The following is a 19,942-nucleotide window of genomic DNA, read 5'->3' on the forward strand; positions in this document are numbered from 1 at the left end:
CCAAATAGCTTCAAATCTATACCCACCACGTAGTGCACGGAACATATTTGGCAACTAGTTGACGGGTATTCACAAAAAAATATCTGTTCACATTCTTGTGGGGGCGGCTGCCTTAGTTTGGACAATATGGCTTACAAAGAATGGCATAGTCTTTAACAAAAAAAATGTGTTCCATCTACTGTGCAGGTTATTCATATATGTTCGCGATGGCTCCATACTTGGTCTATCCTGCAGAAGCCGAAAGACAGTGACCTTTTATGATGATGTCTACATGGCTGGAGCATACATTCACGGAGATTTTCTACACCCATGGATGACGGTGTGACCTTCGGATAGGATCGGCTACATCCTAGGTTGATAGACCATATTTTTAGTTACCTTTTGTGTTTGTACTTTTTACTTCTTTGTGGACTGTGTTGGCTGCGTGCATCCTGTTATGCAGAGGTCGGATTTTCTAACGATGCGATTGTATCAACTCGATATTCAAATCAACGAAATGCCTTTTATCAAAAAAATGTGAAAAGAAGGGTTGAGTGGTAGCGTGTTAAAATCATTGGGTAAACACAGCTTCTAAGTTAGAAAAAAAAAAGAACGTCGTCTAATGTGTGCCTTGCATAAACACTCTGCCTGACAACAACAGGTGCTCTTATTAGCTCTTACACATTTTTTTTTTCTAGGGGGAAGAGACTTTATTTCTTAAAGGAGGAGAGTGTCATACACCGTAGCGCGAGGAGTACATTTACCATTAGCAGCAAGGGCATGAGCAACCCTGTTTTGTGAACAACTTGCATGGGCATCAAATATTTCCATCAAACTTCCAACAATGACTATTGAAAATTTCGAATTTCCTGAATATCAGAAAAACTCGACAGAAGTCGTTTCCCACTCAACATAGAGTTTGTCGAGTGTAGTTCTCAGCTAAGGGTGTTCGGCATGAACCCTTGGCAAAGCTAACTTTATCGAGGGTCATTCAATCGATTACTCAGCAAAATGTTTGCCGAGCACTAGATAGGGTACTCGGCAAAACAAAAGGCACTGGTCGGACCGAACGGAGACATCGGCCGCCATGTGGCTTCCACCTTTGCCGAGAACCTTGATCTGGAACTCAGCGAACTTGGAAGCCCAGGAGCGAGGCACATGGCATCCGCCGTTTGTCGAGTGTAGTTCTGTAGGACATCGGCAACAAACACCCTCTTTACCGAGTAGGTTGTTTGCCGAGTACGCCCACTCGGTGATTCCGTGCCGAGGCAAGTCCTAGCAGCCTAGGCTTGCCGAGATCCTTTCAGGTGTTTTCAGCAAAGTTCGGATTAGGCTACTAGTCACTAGAGCTGGACACAGCTGGGTCCGCAAGTTTCTTCATGGCGTTTGGCTAGAGTTTGTTTTGTTAACGGCACGCAATGCAATGATACCAACAGGAGGGTAGAGTACAGCCATTGCTTGCCTGAACAGATCACATGTTTATTAAGCTAGCCAACACTAAATCCTTTAGATGTTGTCCTACAATAATACATCGCCTATATTTTGGTCGACATGACAGGAATATGCGACCACATATCGGCATTGAATGTGATTGAATGTCAGAATTTTGATGGACCAACTTACCATAGGACCCCATAAGGTTGCAGATAAGAGGCATACAACCGTCTAATGAAGATCGAATGGCCAAAAAATCGACTTACACCGGAAAAAAGATAGTTAAACTTACAAATAGTGAAGCACTCGCCTCCGCACCGCTGGTCGCCCTCACCGTCGGTCGCCGCCCTCACCTATGTCGCCTTCGTGCGTTTCTAACCTCCATGAATGCAGCAGCATGCGCTCATGGTTGCAACCCTTGTAAAAAACAATACGGTTACAACAAAACAGAACGACGGATGTAGCAAATTTGTATAATGGTTGCAACATTTTTTCATCATGGTTGCAACTAGCCCATGTCAACGGTTATAGCAAAAAAACAATATGGTTGCAACAAATCAAAATTACGGATGTAGCAAATTTGTATAATGGTTGTAGCATTTTCCCATCATGGTTGCAGCTCGCCATGCCAACGCTTGTAGCAAAGAACAAAACGGTTTACAACAAAACAAAATTACGGATGTAGCAAATTTTTATAATGGTTGTAGCATTTTTTCATCATGGTTGCAGCTCGCCATGCCAACGCTTGTAGTAAAATTTCCGTCAACGCTTGAAGCTTTTTTTTCATGTCGGTTGATGCTTTTTTCATGTCGTTTGAAGCTTTTTGCACACAGCTTGTAAACAACAAGGCCGGAGAGATTGACAACCTCTCTGAACTCGTTGGGAGCAAAGTTATTTGTTGTGTGTGCAGGTCCACGTCTTCTGCTAGCGCCATAGCTGCGGACACCTACTTGTTGATCCTTGGAGTCCTCCTGGTTCGATAAACCTTACAGTCCCCGTGTAAGGGAAATCTGCTTCTGGCTACATCTCCACCTTCCACTTGGGGTAACCAACGAGGGGCGAGAAGTATACCCATCAACTCGTCATCAAGCAAATTTCTGGGGTCGTTGCCGGGGACTCCAATCTTCAAGATAGGGGAGCTGCTCGCTATCTTTTACCATTGTTTTTTAGTCTTGTTAGTTTGCTTTCTAGTTTTTGCTTTAGAGTCTTATACCAAAAACCACAAAAAAATCAGTTGATTTGCTTTTAGTTGTCCTTTCTGCTTAGTCCAACATGGTAGGGTTTGATGCTTTGAGGGAATCTGAGGTCCTAGATTTCCATCAAAGGAATGGAGAAAATATGAAGAAGGCTTGGGATAGAATTTCTGAAGCACATAAAAGAATTATGCCTTGGATGCCTATCAAAATTGTGCTTATAAATTTTTATCATGGTCTTTTTATATGGTGTAAACACTCTCTTGATATTATATTTGCTTAGAACTTTTCTCTAAGGCTATGACTAACAGAGTTGCCCCTATTGGCCATAGGCTGATCTCCTCTAACCAAACAACGTTTATTAAGGGGAGGTATATTTTAGAGAGTGTGGTTATGGATCATGAGGTCATCCACGAGGGTAAGAAATCTGGATCACATGGCTTAGTTTTAAAACTTGATTATGAGAAAGCTTATGATAGGGTGAGCTAGGAATTTCTGTATGAAATGCTTCATTCGAGAGGCTTTGTGGCTAGATGGATTTCTTGGATTAAAAGTATTTTGATGAATAGAACTTTTAGTGTGAAAATTAACGATTCGATTGGTCCTCATTTTGTTGGGGGTAAAGGGCTTAAACAGGGGGCCCATCCTCACCTATCCTCTTTAACTTGGTTGCTGATGTCTTTTCCAAAATGCTTCAGAAAGGTACTAATCAGGGTTTGATTGCGGGGCTTTTGCCTCATATCATTCCGGGAGGGTGGTGAGTTTGCAGTATGCAGATGATACTATTCTATTTTTGGAGAATTCTGTAGATAAATCTAGCCACTTCAAATGGCCATTGGCCTGTTTTGAAAACCTATCTGGTCTGAAAATCAACTTCCACAAGAGTTATCTTATGACCATTAATGTGAAGAGGGTCTGGCTATGGAGTTTGCTCGGATTTTCTGTTGTAAACTGGGTGCCTTCCCTATTAAATACCTAGGTGTACCTCTTCATTATGATAATCTTAGACGCGAAGATATTCAGCCAATTATAGATAGAATCATTAAGAATATTTTTGGCTGGATGGGGAGGTTCTTAACCTATAAAGGTAAAATTGTTCTACTTTGTGCCTGCATTGTTAGCATTCTGGCTTACCTCATGTCTATGATTAGGTTTCCTAAGTGGGCTATTAATGCTATCAATTCCCAAATGGCTCATTCGGGGGGGGGGGGGGGATTTGGATGACAAACACAAATATCACTTGGCCAGGTGGGGGCAAATCTTAGAAAGAAAGAATTTGGAGGGTTACAGCTTCCTAACGTCAAGGAGTTTAATATGGCTTTGTTGGCCTCATGGGGGAAACGATTCATGGACGAGTCGGCTAGAGATTGGAAAAAAATGTCAGTCATAAATACAATGTTAATTCTTCAAATATTCTTTGGTGTGGTGGTGGGAATGCATGGCTCAACCTTTTGGAAGAGCATCACCTCGACTCTATCTGGAGCAGAAGTATTTTATAAGTGGAAGATGGGGAATGGGGAATAGATTACTTTTTGGCATGATGTGTGGGCTCGAGAATGTTCCTTTAAGATACAATTTTGGAAATTAATCAAAATCTGTAATCAGACAGATTGTACAGTGGATCAAGTTTGGGATGGGATGGTCCTCAGACTGACATTCCAAAGATGTCTGGATTAGGGAAGGTTAACACTTTGGGATCAACTTGTTGAGGTGGTGAAACAAACCCCTCTCTCAAGAGAACCTGATTCTCCTGTCTAAAAACTGGAGTCGAATGGCATTTACTCGGTTAAGTCTTTCTATAAGCAAATTAATTTTGGGGGTGTGGTATCTACCATTAGTGATAGTCTTTGGAAGGTGGTCTGTCCACAAAAAATACATATTTTTGATGGTTGTGTGTATATAATAAAGTTTTAACTAGAGATAACGTTGAAAAACGTAGACCGATGGAAGATCCTACTTGTATCTTTTGTAGCTGTAAAGAATCAATGCAACACCTGTTCTTTGACTGTTGGGTTGCTAAACAACCTTGGGGATTTATCACTGAGGTGTTTAACAAGCCAGAAATTTCAAGCTTTGATGATGTTATTTTGTTGTGGGGTAGTCCTAAGACTAATGTTGTACTAAACATGATGATTGTTGCCTCCTTGTGGAGCATTTGGAAACTGAGGAATGAATTTTGCTTTCAGGGCCGATCTTGGAGAAGTGTAAAATGCATTCTTGCCAAGCTGGACGTTTACCTGAATCAATGGAAAATACTATTCACTGATGCTGAGGCAGTTCTTCTGCGAGACTATATCAGGCTGCAAAACAAGAGGCGTGGAGAGTTGCTTCAGATCGCGTGGAGATGATGCTGGGAGACCATCGGGGAGCCGAGTAGTCATCTCTCGTTTTTCCTTCTTTGGTCTGTAATAAAAGCATTATAAGGCTCCTTATGTGTCGGTGCTCCATAGTTTCTTACCAGTTTGTGGTTTGTTTGTTTTTAACCTTTCAAGTGCTGGCCTTTTGAAAGGCTATGATTTGTTTAGTTCTTCTTTAGTGGCTTTTAAGGGTATGTAAGACAATGTTGCTTCATTTTAACAAAATGGGGCAGGGAGAAAACTCCTTTCATTCAAAGAAAAAATTCTGAACTACACAAACCAAAAAAGAAAAAACAAGTATGGGCCAACACCACAGTGGCTGGGCCATGGTGAAAATGGCTCGTCCATTGCGAATGAGAGGAATGGGCTGGGCCTTCCCTTTTATGCCCTCCGTCTCCCTCGACGTTCGCAATCCCCCACACTGCCCTACCGCTGCTGCCTGTTGCAAGCCATGGCGGCGGCGGCGGCGGCGGCGGCGGCGACCCCTGGAACGCACGCGGCCGGGAGACGCCTATCCGCCCGAGTCGCCGGCCGACGAGCGCTGCGGGGGAGTAGCGTCTGCCGGGAGCAGCAGAGGAACCTCGACGATCTCATCAGCCGCCTTCCCGACGACCTCCTCGGCGCCGTCATCTCCCTCCTCCCCACCAAGGACGGCGCGCGCACGCAGATCCTCTCACGCCGGTGGCGTCCTCTGTGGCGCTCGTCCGCGGCGCCGCTCAATCTATCGACCGACCACCGGCTCTGCGCGGACATCCGCGAGCTCGTCGCCTTCGTCCGCAAGATCCTCTCCGACCATCCGGGCCCCACCCGCCGACTATCGCTCCGCCACCTCTGCCCTCTAGTCCGCTTTGGCGTAATCGAGGGCTGGCTCCGCTCCGAATCGCTCGCCAACCTGCAGGAGCTCGAGTTCGCGTACGCCTGGAGCGCATGCGCATGCTACCCGCTGCCGCCGTCCGCTCTCCCCTTCGCGCCGACGCTCCGCGTGGCCAAATTCGGAAGTTGTCGATTCCCTGAATTCACCGCAGAAACGCCGTCCCCAAAATTTCCGCACCTCAAGCAGCTCACCATGCGCCTCGTCAGGATCTCGGAGGACTCTCTCCACAGCATGCTCTCTAGCTGCACTGTCTTGGAAAGCCTTTCTCTCGACCGAAATAGCGGCATTGCTCGCCTCTGCATCAACTCCCCGACGCTTAGGTGCTTCAGCTTCTCTGCTCCCTGGGACAAACAAGATATAATCACTTGCCAAGAGCTGCTCATCCAGGACGTCCCCTGCCTTGAGAGATTACTACTGCATGATTCACGCAATGGTCCGGCGACCATCAGGATAATCAGGGCACCTAAAATGGAGATTTTGGGGTTATTGTCTCAGGGCACACCTACATTCCACCCTGGAACCACACTTCTTCAGGTAGCATTATTAAGGCTAATCGTGCATTTCACATTTCTGTAGGGAGTATATGCTATCATTCTTATTTGCTCTTGTTTTGTTTTTCTCCAGAAAATGATTCATGTCAGCCTGACAACCAAAATGCATAAAATGAAGATTTTGGTTCTTGACACTATTGGTCCTAATCTGGATGCAGTTGTTGATCTCCTCAATTGCTTCCCTTACCTGGAGAAGTTGTATGTTATTGTGAGTATGCATACTTCTTGTATTAAACATGAAATCAACTTTGGATTATACTTACGACCTCTTTATATTATTGCTTATTCGGCTTGTGAGTGCTTTTATATTATTTCGTTTTTCTATCTGCAGTTGCACCCACATGAGGATATGTATTATGTGCGGAAGTATGTCCCACTGGATCCAGTTGAATGCCTAGAACTCCGTCTCAAAAAAGTGGTATTGAGGAATTACGATGGTAACCAGAGGCCAGTTATTAACTTTGCAAAGTTCTTTGTTTTGAATGCAAAAGTGCTTAAGGAAATGGAAATTGGAGTTGTCAACTCCTGCAATAACAAATGGATGTGTTTTCAACGCAAACGGCTGCGAGTGGAGCATAGAGCTTCTCGAGATGCACAAATTGAACTAAAAAGGGATACAAAAAAGAGCTTCAAATGCCATGGTTTTTCTAAGGCTGATCCCTTTGACATGTCCTCGTATTGAAACTTGCTACAGTTGTGTTAGGTAGGCTTTCCAGAGATTGTGTCGCTGGCTTCCCTTGCTTGTTACTTACAGTATAATGTTATCTCACTGTTGTGACCTCTACAAAATGATCTACATTATGCAGCAATGGAGTGCTTTGTTACCCAATCTGAAGCATACCAGGATTCATGAGATTGTGCATAAGCCCAAGATTCAAGTCCAAACTTGTGATGTACAAGATGCTAGAGTGTTACTAGGATTTCTGTGTCCTGTTTACTTGCTGCTGGATTCTCTCTTGTTTGGTGTCATTGGAAGCTGGTAGCACCTACAAGCTCCAGCTAATATATTTGTGTGATTACCACTTGCTTTAATGAAATTCCAAACACGCTTTTATTATTTTTTAGCCAGCTGATTTTGAATTCGTCATCAGTCAGTTATCCTGGACCGCCCAGTCATGTAACCAAGCACGGGGGGCTGCGGTTCAGACGAACCGGATCTCCTCGGGTGGGTTGGGTGGGTACCTGCAGGTCATTTTTTGCATGGTCCCGTTTGTTTATCCATCCCTGGAACAGTTGTGTTGTTTTTTGCTTGAATTTTTCAAAACTGTCTGCGCCGCGTTTCATTTTTGTCTGTTTCAGAGTGTCTCACTTTCCTGGAGATAGAAGCAGGGTCGAGAGACCAGTGGTGACTCCTCCAGGATGTGCACGGAGAGGGCGATGTTCCGAGGATGCGAAAGCAGAGGTTGCAACTGGCGGACATCGTATGTCTTCACTCTTCACTCTTTGGTTGTGCTCCCTCGTTTTTCATTTAATTTTTGCCTTCTTCAGTTCTGTTTTTCCGTTGCCATCCTTCAAGGTGTGTTTACATGAGGCATTGAGCATGTGAAGAAGTGTATGGGAACCAGATGCATGAGAGGGGGGAGGGAGGTGGATTGGTGTTGGGTGTTTCAGTTGTGTTCTTAGCCAGTGAAAAACACACCTTGAAGAGTGATGTTGCACTACACTTGCACTACACCGTATTAACTAACTAATTAATTAATTGGTGGAGAAATTAGTGGGCACGTAACGGTGGGTGACTGGTTGTCCTTCCACCCGCACCAACACTTGCAAGCTTTTCTTGCCCAACGTTTCAACGGAAGAAGGATATGACTGACCAACGCGCAACAGCTAGCGCAGAGGGTGGCCATTCTTGTGGTGAGACAAGTGCATTAAGAAATCTCCCTGTATATATGCTCCCCACAAACAAGTAAAGTGTCGTATACACTGTAAGATGGAAGCGTTCCTACTCCCTCGAGAGGGAGCCGCGTGTGTTTATATTGTTTGCGGCAAAACCCTTGCCGTGGCTTACAAGAAAGAGGAGACTGATCCTGGTAGGATTCGGTTGTTTAGAGAGAACATGATAGCTACGAGAGGGAGAGAGAAGTCGGTTGAGATTACCAACATATCTCTAAGTTTAACAATTTGGCTTATGACTGGCATTGATCTGTCAAGCAATTCACTTTCTGGTGAGATCCCCGCAGAAGTACTTAGTCTTCAAGAAATCCGGTTCCTCAACTTGTCTAGAAACAACTTATCCGGTGGTATCCCAAACAACATTGACACCATATATGGAGTCCCTTGATTTCTCCTGGAATAAGCTCTCAGGTCCCATTCCATCAAGCATAGCAAACTTGATGTACTTGATGTCACTTAATTTCTTCAACAACCTTCTTTCAGGAAAGATACCTGATGGTAATCAGCTTCAAACGCTCAATGACCCGTCGATTTATGGCAACAACCAGGGAATCTGTGGCGGCCCTCTGAGCATTGCATGTAACATTGGTCCGAGTGGTACACCAACACTATATGGGGTAAAGGAAAATCATCACCAAGAACTTGATGCCGTCTGGCTATACTACTCGGTGGTCACGGGGATTGTCTTTGGTTTCTGGCTATGGTTTGGAATGTTAGGAAGTATTAGTATTAGTCTAGAAGTCCTTATTAGTCTATGTTTACTTTCCTTGCACCTCAAGTCATGTGTAATATATATATATGCCTCTTGGGCCTTCAATACAGATAAGTTACTTTCCTAACATGGTATTAGAGCTTAGGTTATTTTTTTCGGGCGCCGCAACTCGCCCTCCCGATCCAATCTTCGATTGCGCCGCTTTCTCTCGCTGGCCGCTTTCTCTATTGCGCCTCATCAAAAGACTCACGGCCGCGAACCTCTCCGATCTCCATCCACGCCGTCCTAGCGCTCCTGGCCGCTGGCGCCGGTGGGAAGGCCCTGGAAGAGATCCTCCGCATCCTAGGCGTGCGGTCCAGCCTCGAGCTACAGGACTCCGGCCTTCCGTGACGCCGTCACCCTCCAGATCTCCCGCGGCCCCTGCCACTGCGTCTCCAGCCGCCGCCGCTCCCGTCCTCCCCTGCGTCTCCAGCCGCCGCCGCTCCCGTCCTCCCCTGCGTCTCCAGCCGCCGCCGCCCACAGCCGCCGCCAGATCAGATCTCGATCCCGTCTGCGGATCGATCTCATGCTCTGCTATTGGATGCTGGCGCCCCGTCACTTCCCTCTCCAAATCTCCAGGATCCGTTGTCCATGGGGTGCCTGCCCGTCGGTCTGCTGCGTTCACCCGTCAGCCAAGTCTCCTGCAAGCCGGTCCCTGCTGTCAGCCTCCAGATCGAGCCACGACAGCTTTTCCAGCAACCGCAGCCTCTCATATCGGTCTGCACGGACATCTTGCCACATCGAAGCTCACCTCAGGCCGTTGCCTGTAAGTCCCCTCGTGGGATCCAGCCGCCGCCCATGCAAGCTACTTGCTTGGTAGTTTCTGATGGGCTACTTCCTTGGTAGTTTCTGGTGGTCCGCGTGCCTGCTGCTGTGTTGGTACAAGCTCTACATGGATTTGTTACGCATGGCTGCATGTTGTTCCATGTGCAGCTTTCCTTCTGTTATCGTGTGTTGCATGCTTGTTGGCGCTTTTCTATAAGCTACTAGCGCTGCTCACATGCTGATGCTTGCTATCGCTTCTAGTTTCGTATATGCTTTTCAGGGGGGTTTTTCGCTACGTCCACCAAATCCGTTGCTATTTTGTGTTTTCTCACGTCGTGCGAGTCCACCATACCTTAGTCCGTCAACCTTTCTCCGGTCCTGATCCTTTCTATACAACTTTTGTGGCTTATTTGTCCTTGTTGTTTTCTGTAGGATTTTCTGGACTTCTTTTGCATTGTCGATCTACGTCCATCGTGCCTTATCCGTCGAGCTTCTTTTGTCGTCGGTTGTCGTGGACTATGATTTTCTGCACAATGCTTTATTCTCTTGATGTGCCATCTTATTTTGACAATCCATCTTCTCCTGAAACTTATGTTGTATCTTCAAGTGATGCGGTGTCTTTCTTTGATGTGCCATCTTCTTTTGACAACCCATCTTCTCTTGATACTTATCTTGTATCTTCAAGTGATGCGGTGTCTACCTCTGATGTGCCATCTCTTCGTTCTCTCCTTCGGCGACTCGACAAATTTTGAAGACTCTTCATGCTACGACGACACTCTCAAGACGCGGATTTGGATTATCATTGTTTTTTAGTATTACACTTCTTCAAATGCAATGCTATTGCATGCGCTTTGCATTTGAGGGGGGTGTTAGAAAGTATTAGTATTAGTCTAGGAGTCCTTATTAGTCTATGTTTACTTTCCTTGCACCTCAAGTCATGTATAATATATATATGCCCCTTGAGCCTTGAATACAGATAAGTTGCTTTCTTAACATGGAACATTTTTTTTCTGCAAGCGTTGGAGGTTCTCTTTCTTCCATTCCACCGACGCCGTGCAGCAAAAAGTTACGAAGAAGATGAAGCATACCTGATGGAAGCACTATCAGGGACTTTTGCTCCCACGCAGTTGCAATTATCTGCAATGGACTTGCATGTATTATTACTGACGGGCCTCCTTGATTATTTCACCAATAAAGTACAATTATCTAATCATGTGTGCACGGGATTGGCTTATACTTTTCTTATGGTACAGTACTAGATCTTATGATGAAGCCAGTTTCACATGTACTGGTATCGTGATGAGCAGAAGTTTTATTCTCTAATATTTGTGTCTTACTAGTATTCGGATGAGCAAAAGATTAAAATCAAACTTGCGTATGTAGAAGGCAGGCGCTTGATTGTTGCTTGTATCTGTGTGGTTTCTTGGTTTACATGTTGACTCTCTCCTGCTCAATGTCATTGTAAGCTGGGACCATCTTAGGCTACAGCTGATATATTTTTGTTTTTTGCTATAATGAAAAAACACGGCCGTGTATTTTTTTGTTTGAGAATATATAGTATGAAATTTATTTCTTTGCGTGCGATTGATTACGGCTTCTCAGCAGGTCATTAAGCTCGCTCAAGTCAGACTGACAAGCGTAACATCTTCAGCCATGTTTTATTTATTTAATTAAGAAGGTTTGGTTGCTTTAGTAAATTCATTTCTTTCACCCATTTGAAATTTGATATCTTGCACATTTGCATTTACTGTTACTTCATTTATTCTCGTGAAAGGGAAAGTAAGCAAAGTTTAAATTCTATTTTCCTGTGTACATTTAGGTGACGTTAAAAGGTATACTCTGTTTTTATTGATTGATGTCCATTTGTTTAATGGACACATAAAGATTGCACATATATACTACCTCTGTAAAGTAATATAAGATGTTTTAGATCACTAAATATATTACTTTACGGAGGGAGTACTATTATTGAGTCCTTTGCACAAACATTTGGCCTGGATTTTTACACATTCCGTAACTAGTCACAGGGAACGGCAGTGGGTAGCATCGGCAGTCACAGTCACAGGGGTGCTGCATCATGTTCAGTCGCGGTGCATTGTTGTGCTGACTGTTGTGCGCCTCCTCCATTGTCGCCCTGGGATTATTCCAACTCTTACGAACAGCGAGGGACCTGGTAAATACTGAGCAAGTAACCAATCCAATCAATGGGACAATGTGCTGCGCTGAGCAACTAACCAATCCAATCTAGGGACAAATGCCAAGAAGCTCATGCGGCTCTGATCGATTGGATGGCAGCCTACCCGCTCTCGGTGCAGGGGCAGAGTTCGACGAAATTCAGCTGAGATCACATCTTGATGCTGCTCTCTACAAGAGTACATCACCTAGATTTTGGTCGAGACCACAAGAATGTGCAGCCACAGATCGGCACCAATGTTTGATTATGTCAACTTACCACAAGATTGCATTGATCGATTTCCCTGAGTGAATAACCCAAGTTTGTCAGTCACAGGCGGCGCAACGGCATGATGACTCTGAACTTTTCCAAAACCAAATGATACATAGCACTGAACTTTTGCCAACCAACACGTATACTACACACGATGGGCACCAATGTCTGAATTTTGACGGGGTCAACTTACCACAAGATTCCATTGATCGATTTCCCTGACTGAATAACCCAAGATCCCATGTATCGACGCAACTAAATGATGACAGAGAACTAGATAACTCTGAACTTTTCCAAAACCAAATGATACATAGCCCTGAACTTCTGCCAACCAACACGTATACTACACATGATACATAACCGAGTTCAAGCCTGCGTAAATCGCACGCAAACACTTACAGAGTTTTGCTATGAAGAGAGTTAAATAAAATTCAGGGGTGCTGCACCAGCGACGAATTAAAAAGTAAAAACACATCTCGACGGCAAATAGATTTAGGGAAGAAAATACTAGCCCGTACAGTATTACAGATAAAGCACCTTGATTACATCATCTACTCAACAAATTCGCTTCTCCCCCTAAAAAAAACATCGCTTGTGGGATTACCTCTCTAGGAGTACATACTGAATCAAATGCTGGTGGCCGGCCAGTTGAGTGGCAGACTTGCAGCACAATGTATATCGAACATATTCTTATTGTGGCCGGCCAGTTGAGTGGCAGCAATGGATCGGGCGACCGTGTAGCTCTCCAGATGCATGACTTGATTCAGCACAATGTATATGGAACATATTCTTATTGTTTCAGAACGAGCGGATGAACAACACTAATTAGATAAGAAAACAAGGCAGCTAGTTTTGGGTGGTTGGTCTCTCCGTCAGAGGCAGACCCCTTTTTCTTTGCATGGGTTTTTTCAATTTTGAGACGTACTCTTCCCACTCCTTGTCAGACTTAAACATGTCATCCTCCATGTTTCTGCTGACACGGATCTCAAGGTCAGGGTTCAATTTGATTGCTTTCTCAACAGAACACTCCAGAATCTCCACCATTCCTGGAGCTACTTTGAAGCAATTAATTAAGACCTCGAGGTGTGCAAGGACTGAAAGATGCTCGACACCCAAGCCTGCAAAAAAGTCTGACGCCACCCATATGGGGGTCAACTCAAGACGGAGCCGTCGGAGTGATGGCACAGCACCTGGTGCGAATGTTAGCCGCCCCTGGTGTGACGTTGCTGGTTCCTTTTCCCAACCAGGACCGTAGTAAGACCAATATTGGAAGTCAAAGAACTTTAGCAGTTTGAATCCATCGCTACCTATGCTCAGCTTTTCTTTGATGGCCCCATCTACGCAGAGCTGAAGATGGGCCAGAGAAGGCATGCCCATGAGGACACTGAGACCCTCCTTATCAAATTCCATGACCGTCACGCACAACTTCACGAGATTATCGAGAGAGGCCATTCCCCTGGGAACCATTCGGATAGGTGACTGGATTTTAAGAACTTGGAGGCACGTGTATGTGCAGCATGGGTTACAGAACAGACGCTTGACTATCTCCCAACCGGTAACAAGATAGCGAAGGTTGCATTTGCCCAACTCATTTACTTCCTCCGCAAATCTTACAGGGTCGTCAGTTTTCTTAAAGCTTAACTCCTCCAAGGCCTGCAGACTCCGAAACCCAGCTGCAGTCAATTGTGTGTGAGTGCTGACAAATAGGCGCACCAATTTCTGCAACTGCACCACGGATGATGGCAGTCTTAGAAGTGAATAACAGCCTGTCAAATCTAGAGTCTCTAAGTGCTGCAGCTTTCCAATTTCCCAAGGAAGCTCCTTAATGTTCACACTGTCAATTCGTAAATACCTTAGCTGGCACGAACTTCCTATGTGTTTTACATGCTTGTTTTCCAACGAATAACATCTAGCAACATCCAACACCCGCAGAGCATGGAAGCCCACGAGACAGGGTATCTGATTATTATGCAGCCCAAACACAGTCAGTGAGCGAACATGTATCTTGGTTTCTGTAATTGCACCAACTGCCCCTTTATTCTCTTTGCCACTAGATTGCATGGACAGACGACGTATCTTATTTGGGAATGAATTGCATATACGCCCATTTAAAACAGTGGCAAAATTCTCTTCATCTGATAAGGATATGATAAGGTCAAGCACCATATCATGGACCCTACAATATTTCACCGAACTGTCATCATTACCATAAACTGGCTGAATCATATTTCTATTAACGAGTTCATTAAAACAGTTCTCTGCTACTTGATCCAAACTTCCCCATTGTGTAGCAATGAATCCTTCTGCTATCCATTTCCATTTCAGCCGTTTAATATCGATCATGGAGTCCTCTGGATATATACACAAGTATAATAAACAAGTCTTCAGGTGGTGTGGAAGATCCCAGTAACTAAGTAACATTATATCTTTCATCCCTTTTAAGTTCCCATCACTATCAAACGAAGGACCAGTACCAATGGATTCTTGCAGTCTCTCCCATTCATCCTTCTTATGTGTTTTATTGGCAAGCAAACTTGCAAATGTAATTATAGCTAGTGGAAGACCACCACATTTTTTTAAGATCTTAGTTGAAACTTCTTCCAGTTCAACGGGACAGGGATCATCCATGCGGAATATTCTCTTGAAGAACAATCTTCGAGAATCAACATCATCTAGAGGTTCCATTTGATAGGGTTGACTGACGGAGTTGGAACAACACTGATTAGCTACACCGGTAATGCGTGTCGTAGCGATTATTCTGCTGCCATTGTTATTCTCAGGAAATGCTGACTTGATCAATTTCCAGTCTTGTTCTTTCCATACATCATCGATAACAATGAAGTACCTGCACTCAAGATTGTGTATTGTTAAGCACGAACATTATTGTGATGACTTTCACTAGAACTTGATTTGATATATGCAAATAGATACATCAATATTTCCTATTTAAATTTTGGTACTCCATCCGATCCATATTAATTGTCGCTGATTTAGTATAACTTTATTTGCTCTATCATTGGTTCATTACATGGAGGGTTGAACTGAAGTGAACTTTTTTTATGTGTGCATGTTTCTATTAAGCTAAGATAAGTGAGGATTTGTCATTAACAGCAGGAGAGGTCGAGATGGCGCGGTGCGTGTGCGCGGAGGCGCTGCTACGGCGGCTGCCGGCCGCTGCAGCGAGCGGTAGAGCTGGGGGCGCCCAGATCTGGGCCGTGCGGGCCCGCCTTGGCCCGAGTCAACCACTCTGCCCCCACCCACCCTTCTCCCTCCTCCCACCCCTCCCAGCCGCCGCCGGTGGTTGCCGCTGGGTTGTGCACGCGCACGGTGACCCTGACGGTTGCTGCGATGCTGTGCCACGGCGAATCCCGGCGGCGGAGGCTGCGGGCCGGCGCGGTGCAGGTGATTGTTGTCGCCTGCTGGACGCGCTCCCGGTGGTGGCCGGCCTGCTGGCGCTGCGCTGGCCGGTGCCCAAACCTGCGACTACCGACGTTCCTAGGCTTCCCGCTCCATGTGCTTCCATCTTCTCCAACGTTCTTCGTCATGTCCGGTCTGCATCTGCATCTGAGGTCCTTGCTCATGGGTCGGGGCGAAATCCCCGCGCAGCGTCGGCCTGCGCTGTCAACGGCGACACCCGAGGGTGCCGTCACCTCCTTGGAGGCGTTGGCATGACCCTTGACCGGACCTCCTCCTCGAGCACCGAGAGAAATCCTAGGTCCGGCCTCCTGGACCGGGCAGCGGCGGCGTCTCAACGCCGTTACCCTCTTGAGGGCGCTGCTTTGGCTGCAAGCGGAGTACTTGATGCGGCAGATGGTGGCTGGTGATGCACCGTTGGCGTAGACGGCTGAACAGGGAGCAGGTTGTTTGCCAGCGCCGGCCCTCCCCCAACGATTGCTACACCAGTTCCAATCAGGCCCTGCCTTTCACCCGCCGATCCTAGGCACATGGGTGTGAGGTACGTTGGCCTGGGCAGTCCTGGAGCTGCAATTGTTCCTAGAGGTGTCTTGCAATGGCGGCAGGGCGAGGCCTAATATCGTTGTGTGTCTGTAGCTGAGGGCACCTCCTTACCTAGTTGTAGTCGCTTGGTGAGGACGGTCGTGTGTGTGTGTGCGTGTGTGTGTCTGTGTGTGTCCTTCCTTTCTGGAGGTTGTATCCCCGATGTCTTCTTCCTGTTCAATGCAATGAAACGCAAATTCTTTTGCGTTTTCTCGAAAAAAGGTTATCAAAAAAATGTTTGAGGTAATGCGAAAAAATCTAGATGTTTTTTTTGTGTGTGAAAGAAAGCCTAGATGTTCAAGAAACTAAACATACTCAATACGGCTAGAGATAACCATTTGATCTAGCCTTGGTAACTTAAAATAATAATACTTGTTCCTGTCATCCAAATATATGAATCAGTTAATGCTAGGTGCTTGTATACAGAGGAGGCATAGTAAAACAAAATAAACCATCTATATACTCCGCACCTCTTTCCTGTCAAGATCTGTTTGATTTCACGGATTAGTTGTTCCTTTTCCCAACTCTGACATTCTTTGTACGCATCTTTATCAATTTGAGACAAGATATCTTTCAGGAGCTTCACCAGATCAAGTGTGCGTGACACTGACACACAAGCTTGGCATTGGAAGTTCCCTCCTGATTCAATCTTGCGATAGACCTCCATGGCTAGGGTTGTCTTCCCCAACCCTCCTGATCCGACAATCGGCACCACTTTCAACTCCTTACTCTCATCCATCAGCAAGGCAGCGAGGTGCTTCATTGGGCCGTCCATTGCCACCAAGCCCTTGACCTCCTCGTGGATCGCAGTTATCCGCGGGTCGATCTGCACCGGCCTCGTTGCACTATAGTAGCTCTCATCAAGCTTGTACCTAGTATCATTTTTTGGACAAACAAGACTTAATTAATCCCATGCTGCATCATCCAGAATACAGATGCAAGAATACGTAGGAAGCTTGTACCTGTCACGACGCTCGCTTTCCTCCATGACGCGAGCCTTGAGCTCCTTGATCTGGGTCGCGATGTCATGGCGCGCCCATAGAGTCTTGAGCCGGCGCGCCGTCCTCTTCATGAACTTTGGCTTGGCGTCGTCTCTGCCAAGCCGGTCCATGAAGCGGTCGATGCAGTCTTCCATGTCGTAGCTGAGGTCGCGCACGCTGTCCCCCCAGCTCTTGCCAAGGCCGTCGAGCCTCGCCTCCATGTCTGCCAGTTTCTCCAGCAGGACCTGCATCCTGCCGAGCTCGCGCTTGAGGAACTCGATCTCCTTGCGGACCCTCTTGAGCAGATTGTACTCGTCGCCGAGCAGGGCGGTGAGCTTGCCGAGGAGGGAATTCATCGCCCCCGTCCCAACGCTCACCCCCGCCATCTCTCTCCCCGCCGCCCGCTCTGCTCTCTCTGGATCTGCTCTGCTCTCCGGATCCGGTGAAGAAGCTAGCTAGGTTGGCTAAAGAGAAAAGCAGCTGAGCGATTGGTGTTTGGTGGCTGAGGAAAAGGAGCAATGGCGCTGGGCAGTGGGCAAACCAATAATGGATCGGCTCGGTGGACACCAACGTCCCTTTCCATGTTTGGGTCGGCGTATGCGTCTAACGCCGGCCAAACTTTTTTTTTTACCGGCGCATCAAAAAAGCATTTTTAAAAATAATAAACATTAATTAATTAAACATTAAAAGCCGGCCACGGAGGCCGGCGAGCGTCCACGCGTTCAAATTACATTATAATTAAACAAAAAATAAACACCCTAGCGTCCTCGTCGTTAGTGATGAGGTCGGGTTGCGTCGGCGCGGGCAGTGCTGATGGTGGCGGTGGCGCAGCACGGACGCTCCTCCAGGCGCAACATCCTCTTTTGCTGGAGGTGGCGACATCCTCCGAAAGCAGCACGCGGGCATAGACGACGGGGTTTACCGCTGTTTTGGGCGGAGCCGCCCATGGATGCTGGTGGCGACGATGGCACAGCGCGGGCGCGCTCCTCCATCTGACGCAACACCCTCTTATGTTGGTGTTGGAAATATGCCCTAGAGGCAATAATAAATTAGTTATTATTATATTTCTTAGTTCATGATAATCGTTTATTATCCATGCTATAATTGTATTGATTGGAAACACAATACTTGTGTGGATACATAGACAAAACACTGTCCCTAGTAAGCCTCTAGTTGACTAGCTCGTTGATCAAAGATGGTCAAGGTTTCCTGGCCATAGACAAGTGTTGTCACGTGATAACGGGATCACATCATTAGGAGAATCATGTGATGGACTAGACCCAAACTAATAGACGTAGCATGTTGATCGTGTCATTTTGTTGCTACTGTTTTCTGCGTGTCAAGTATTTATTCCTATGACCATGAGATCATATAACTCACTGACACCGGAGGAATGCTTTGTGTGTATCAAACGTCGCAACGTAACTGGGTGACTATAAAGATGCTCTACAGGTATCTCCGAAGGTGTTAGTTGAGTTAGTATGGATCAAGACTGGGATTTGTCACTCCGTGTGACGGAGAGGTATCTCGGGGCCCACTCGGTAATACAACATCACACACAAGAATTGCAAGCAATGTAACTTAGTGTAAGTTGCGGGATCTTGTATTACGGAACGAGTAAAGAGACTTGCCAGTAAACGAGATTGAAATAGGTATGCGGATACTGACGATCGAATCTCGGGCAAGTAACATACCGAAGGACAAAGGGAATGACATACAGGATTATATGAATCCTTGGCACTGAGGTTCAAACGATAAGATCTTCGTAGAATATGTAGGATCCAATATGGGCATCCAGGTCCCGCTATTGGATATTGACCGAGGAGTCTCTCGGGTCATGTCTACATAGTTCTCGAACCCGCAGGGTCTGCACACTTAAGGTTCGACATTGTTTTATGCGTATTTGAGTTATATGGTTGGTTACCGAATGTTGTTCGGAGTCCCGGATGAGATCACGGACGTCACGAGGGTTTCCGGAATGGTCCGGAAACGAAGATTGATATATAGGATGACCTCATTTGATTACCGGAAGGTTTTCGGAGTTACCGGGAATGTACCGGGAATGACGAATGGGTTCCGGGAGTTCACCGGGGGGGGGGGGGGGGAACCCACCCCGGGGAAGCCCATAGGCTTTGGGGAGACACACCAGCCCTTAGTGGGCTGGTGGGACAGCCCCAAGGGGGCCTATGCGCCAAGAGAAGGAAATCAAAGGAAAAGAAAAAAAAGAGGGAGGAAGTGGGAAGGGAGGGGGACTCCTCCCACCAAACCAAGTCCAACTCGGTTTGGGGGGGGGGAGTCCTCCCCCCCTTGGCTCGGCCGACCCCTTGAGGGTTCCTTGGACCCCAAGGCAAGGTCCCCCTCCCTCCTCCTATATATATGGGGCTTTTAGGGCAGATTTGAGACGACTTTCTCACGGCTGCCCGACCACATACCTCCATAGTTTTTCCTCTAGATCGCGTTTCTGCGGAGCTCGGGCGGAGCCCTGCTGAGACGAGATCATCACCAACCTCCGGAGCGCCGTCACGCTGCCGGAGAACTCTTCTACCTCTCCGTCTCTCTTGCTGGATCAAGAAGGCCGAGATCATCGTCGAACTGTACGTGTGCTGAACGCGGAGGTGCCGTCCGTTCGGTACTAGATCGTGGGACTGATCGCGGGATTGTTCGCGGGGCGGATCGAGGGACGTGAGGACGTTCCACTACATCAACCGCGTTCTCTAACGCTT

General features: G+C 46.5%; 2 protein-coding genes across 2 annotated transcripts; one reads left to right on the forward strand and one right to left on the reverse strand.

The window, feature by feature from the left end:
* Positions 1 to 5,414: 5,414 nt before the first annotated feature.
* On the forward strand, positions 5,415 to 7,445 carry LOC123402481 (putative FBD-associated F-box protein At5g22720). Its single transcript, XM_045096406.1, has 4 exons — positions 5,415 to 6,371; positions 6,462 to 6,596; positions 6,720 to 7,091; positions 7,195 to 7,445. Exons 1-3 carry the CDS (start codon positions 5,415 to 5,417, stop codon positions 7,068 to 7,070), a joined length of 1,443 nt encoding a protein of 480 aa, XP_044952341.1. The 3' UTR covers positions 7,071 to 7,091; positions 7,195 to 7,445.
* A 5,087-nt stretch (positions 7,446 to 12,532) lies between these two features.
* On the reverse strand, positions 12,533 to 17,726 carry LOC123450963 (disease resistance protein Pik-2-like). Its single transcript, XM_045127978.1, has 3 exons — positions 17,202 to 17,726; positions 16,710 to 17,111; positions 12,533 to 15,088 (listed from the first exon to the last, which is right to left on the reverse strand). Exons 1-3 carry the CDS (start codon positions 17,603 to 17,605, stop codon positions 13,090 to 13,092), a joined length of 2,805 nt encoding a protein of 934 aa, XP_044983913.1. The 5' UTR covers positions 17,606 to 17,726; the 3' UTR covers positions 12,533 to 13,089.
* Between the last annotated feature and the right edge of the window lie 2,216 nt (positions 17,727 to 19,942).

This window comes from Hordeum vulgare, chromosome 1H, assembly GCF_904849725.1.
Source record: "Hordeum vulgare subsp. vulgare chromosome 1H, MorexV3_pseudomolecules_assembly, whole genome shotgun sequence".
Classification (NCBI taxonomy): Eukaryota; Viridiplantae; Streptophyta; class Magnoliopsida; order Poales; family Poaceae; genus Hordeum; species Hordeum vulgare.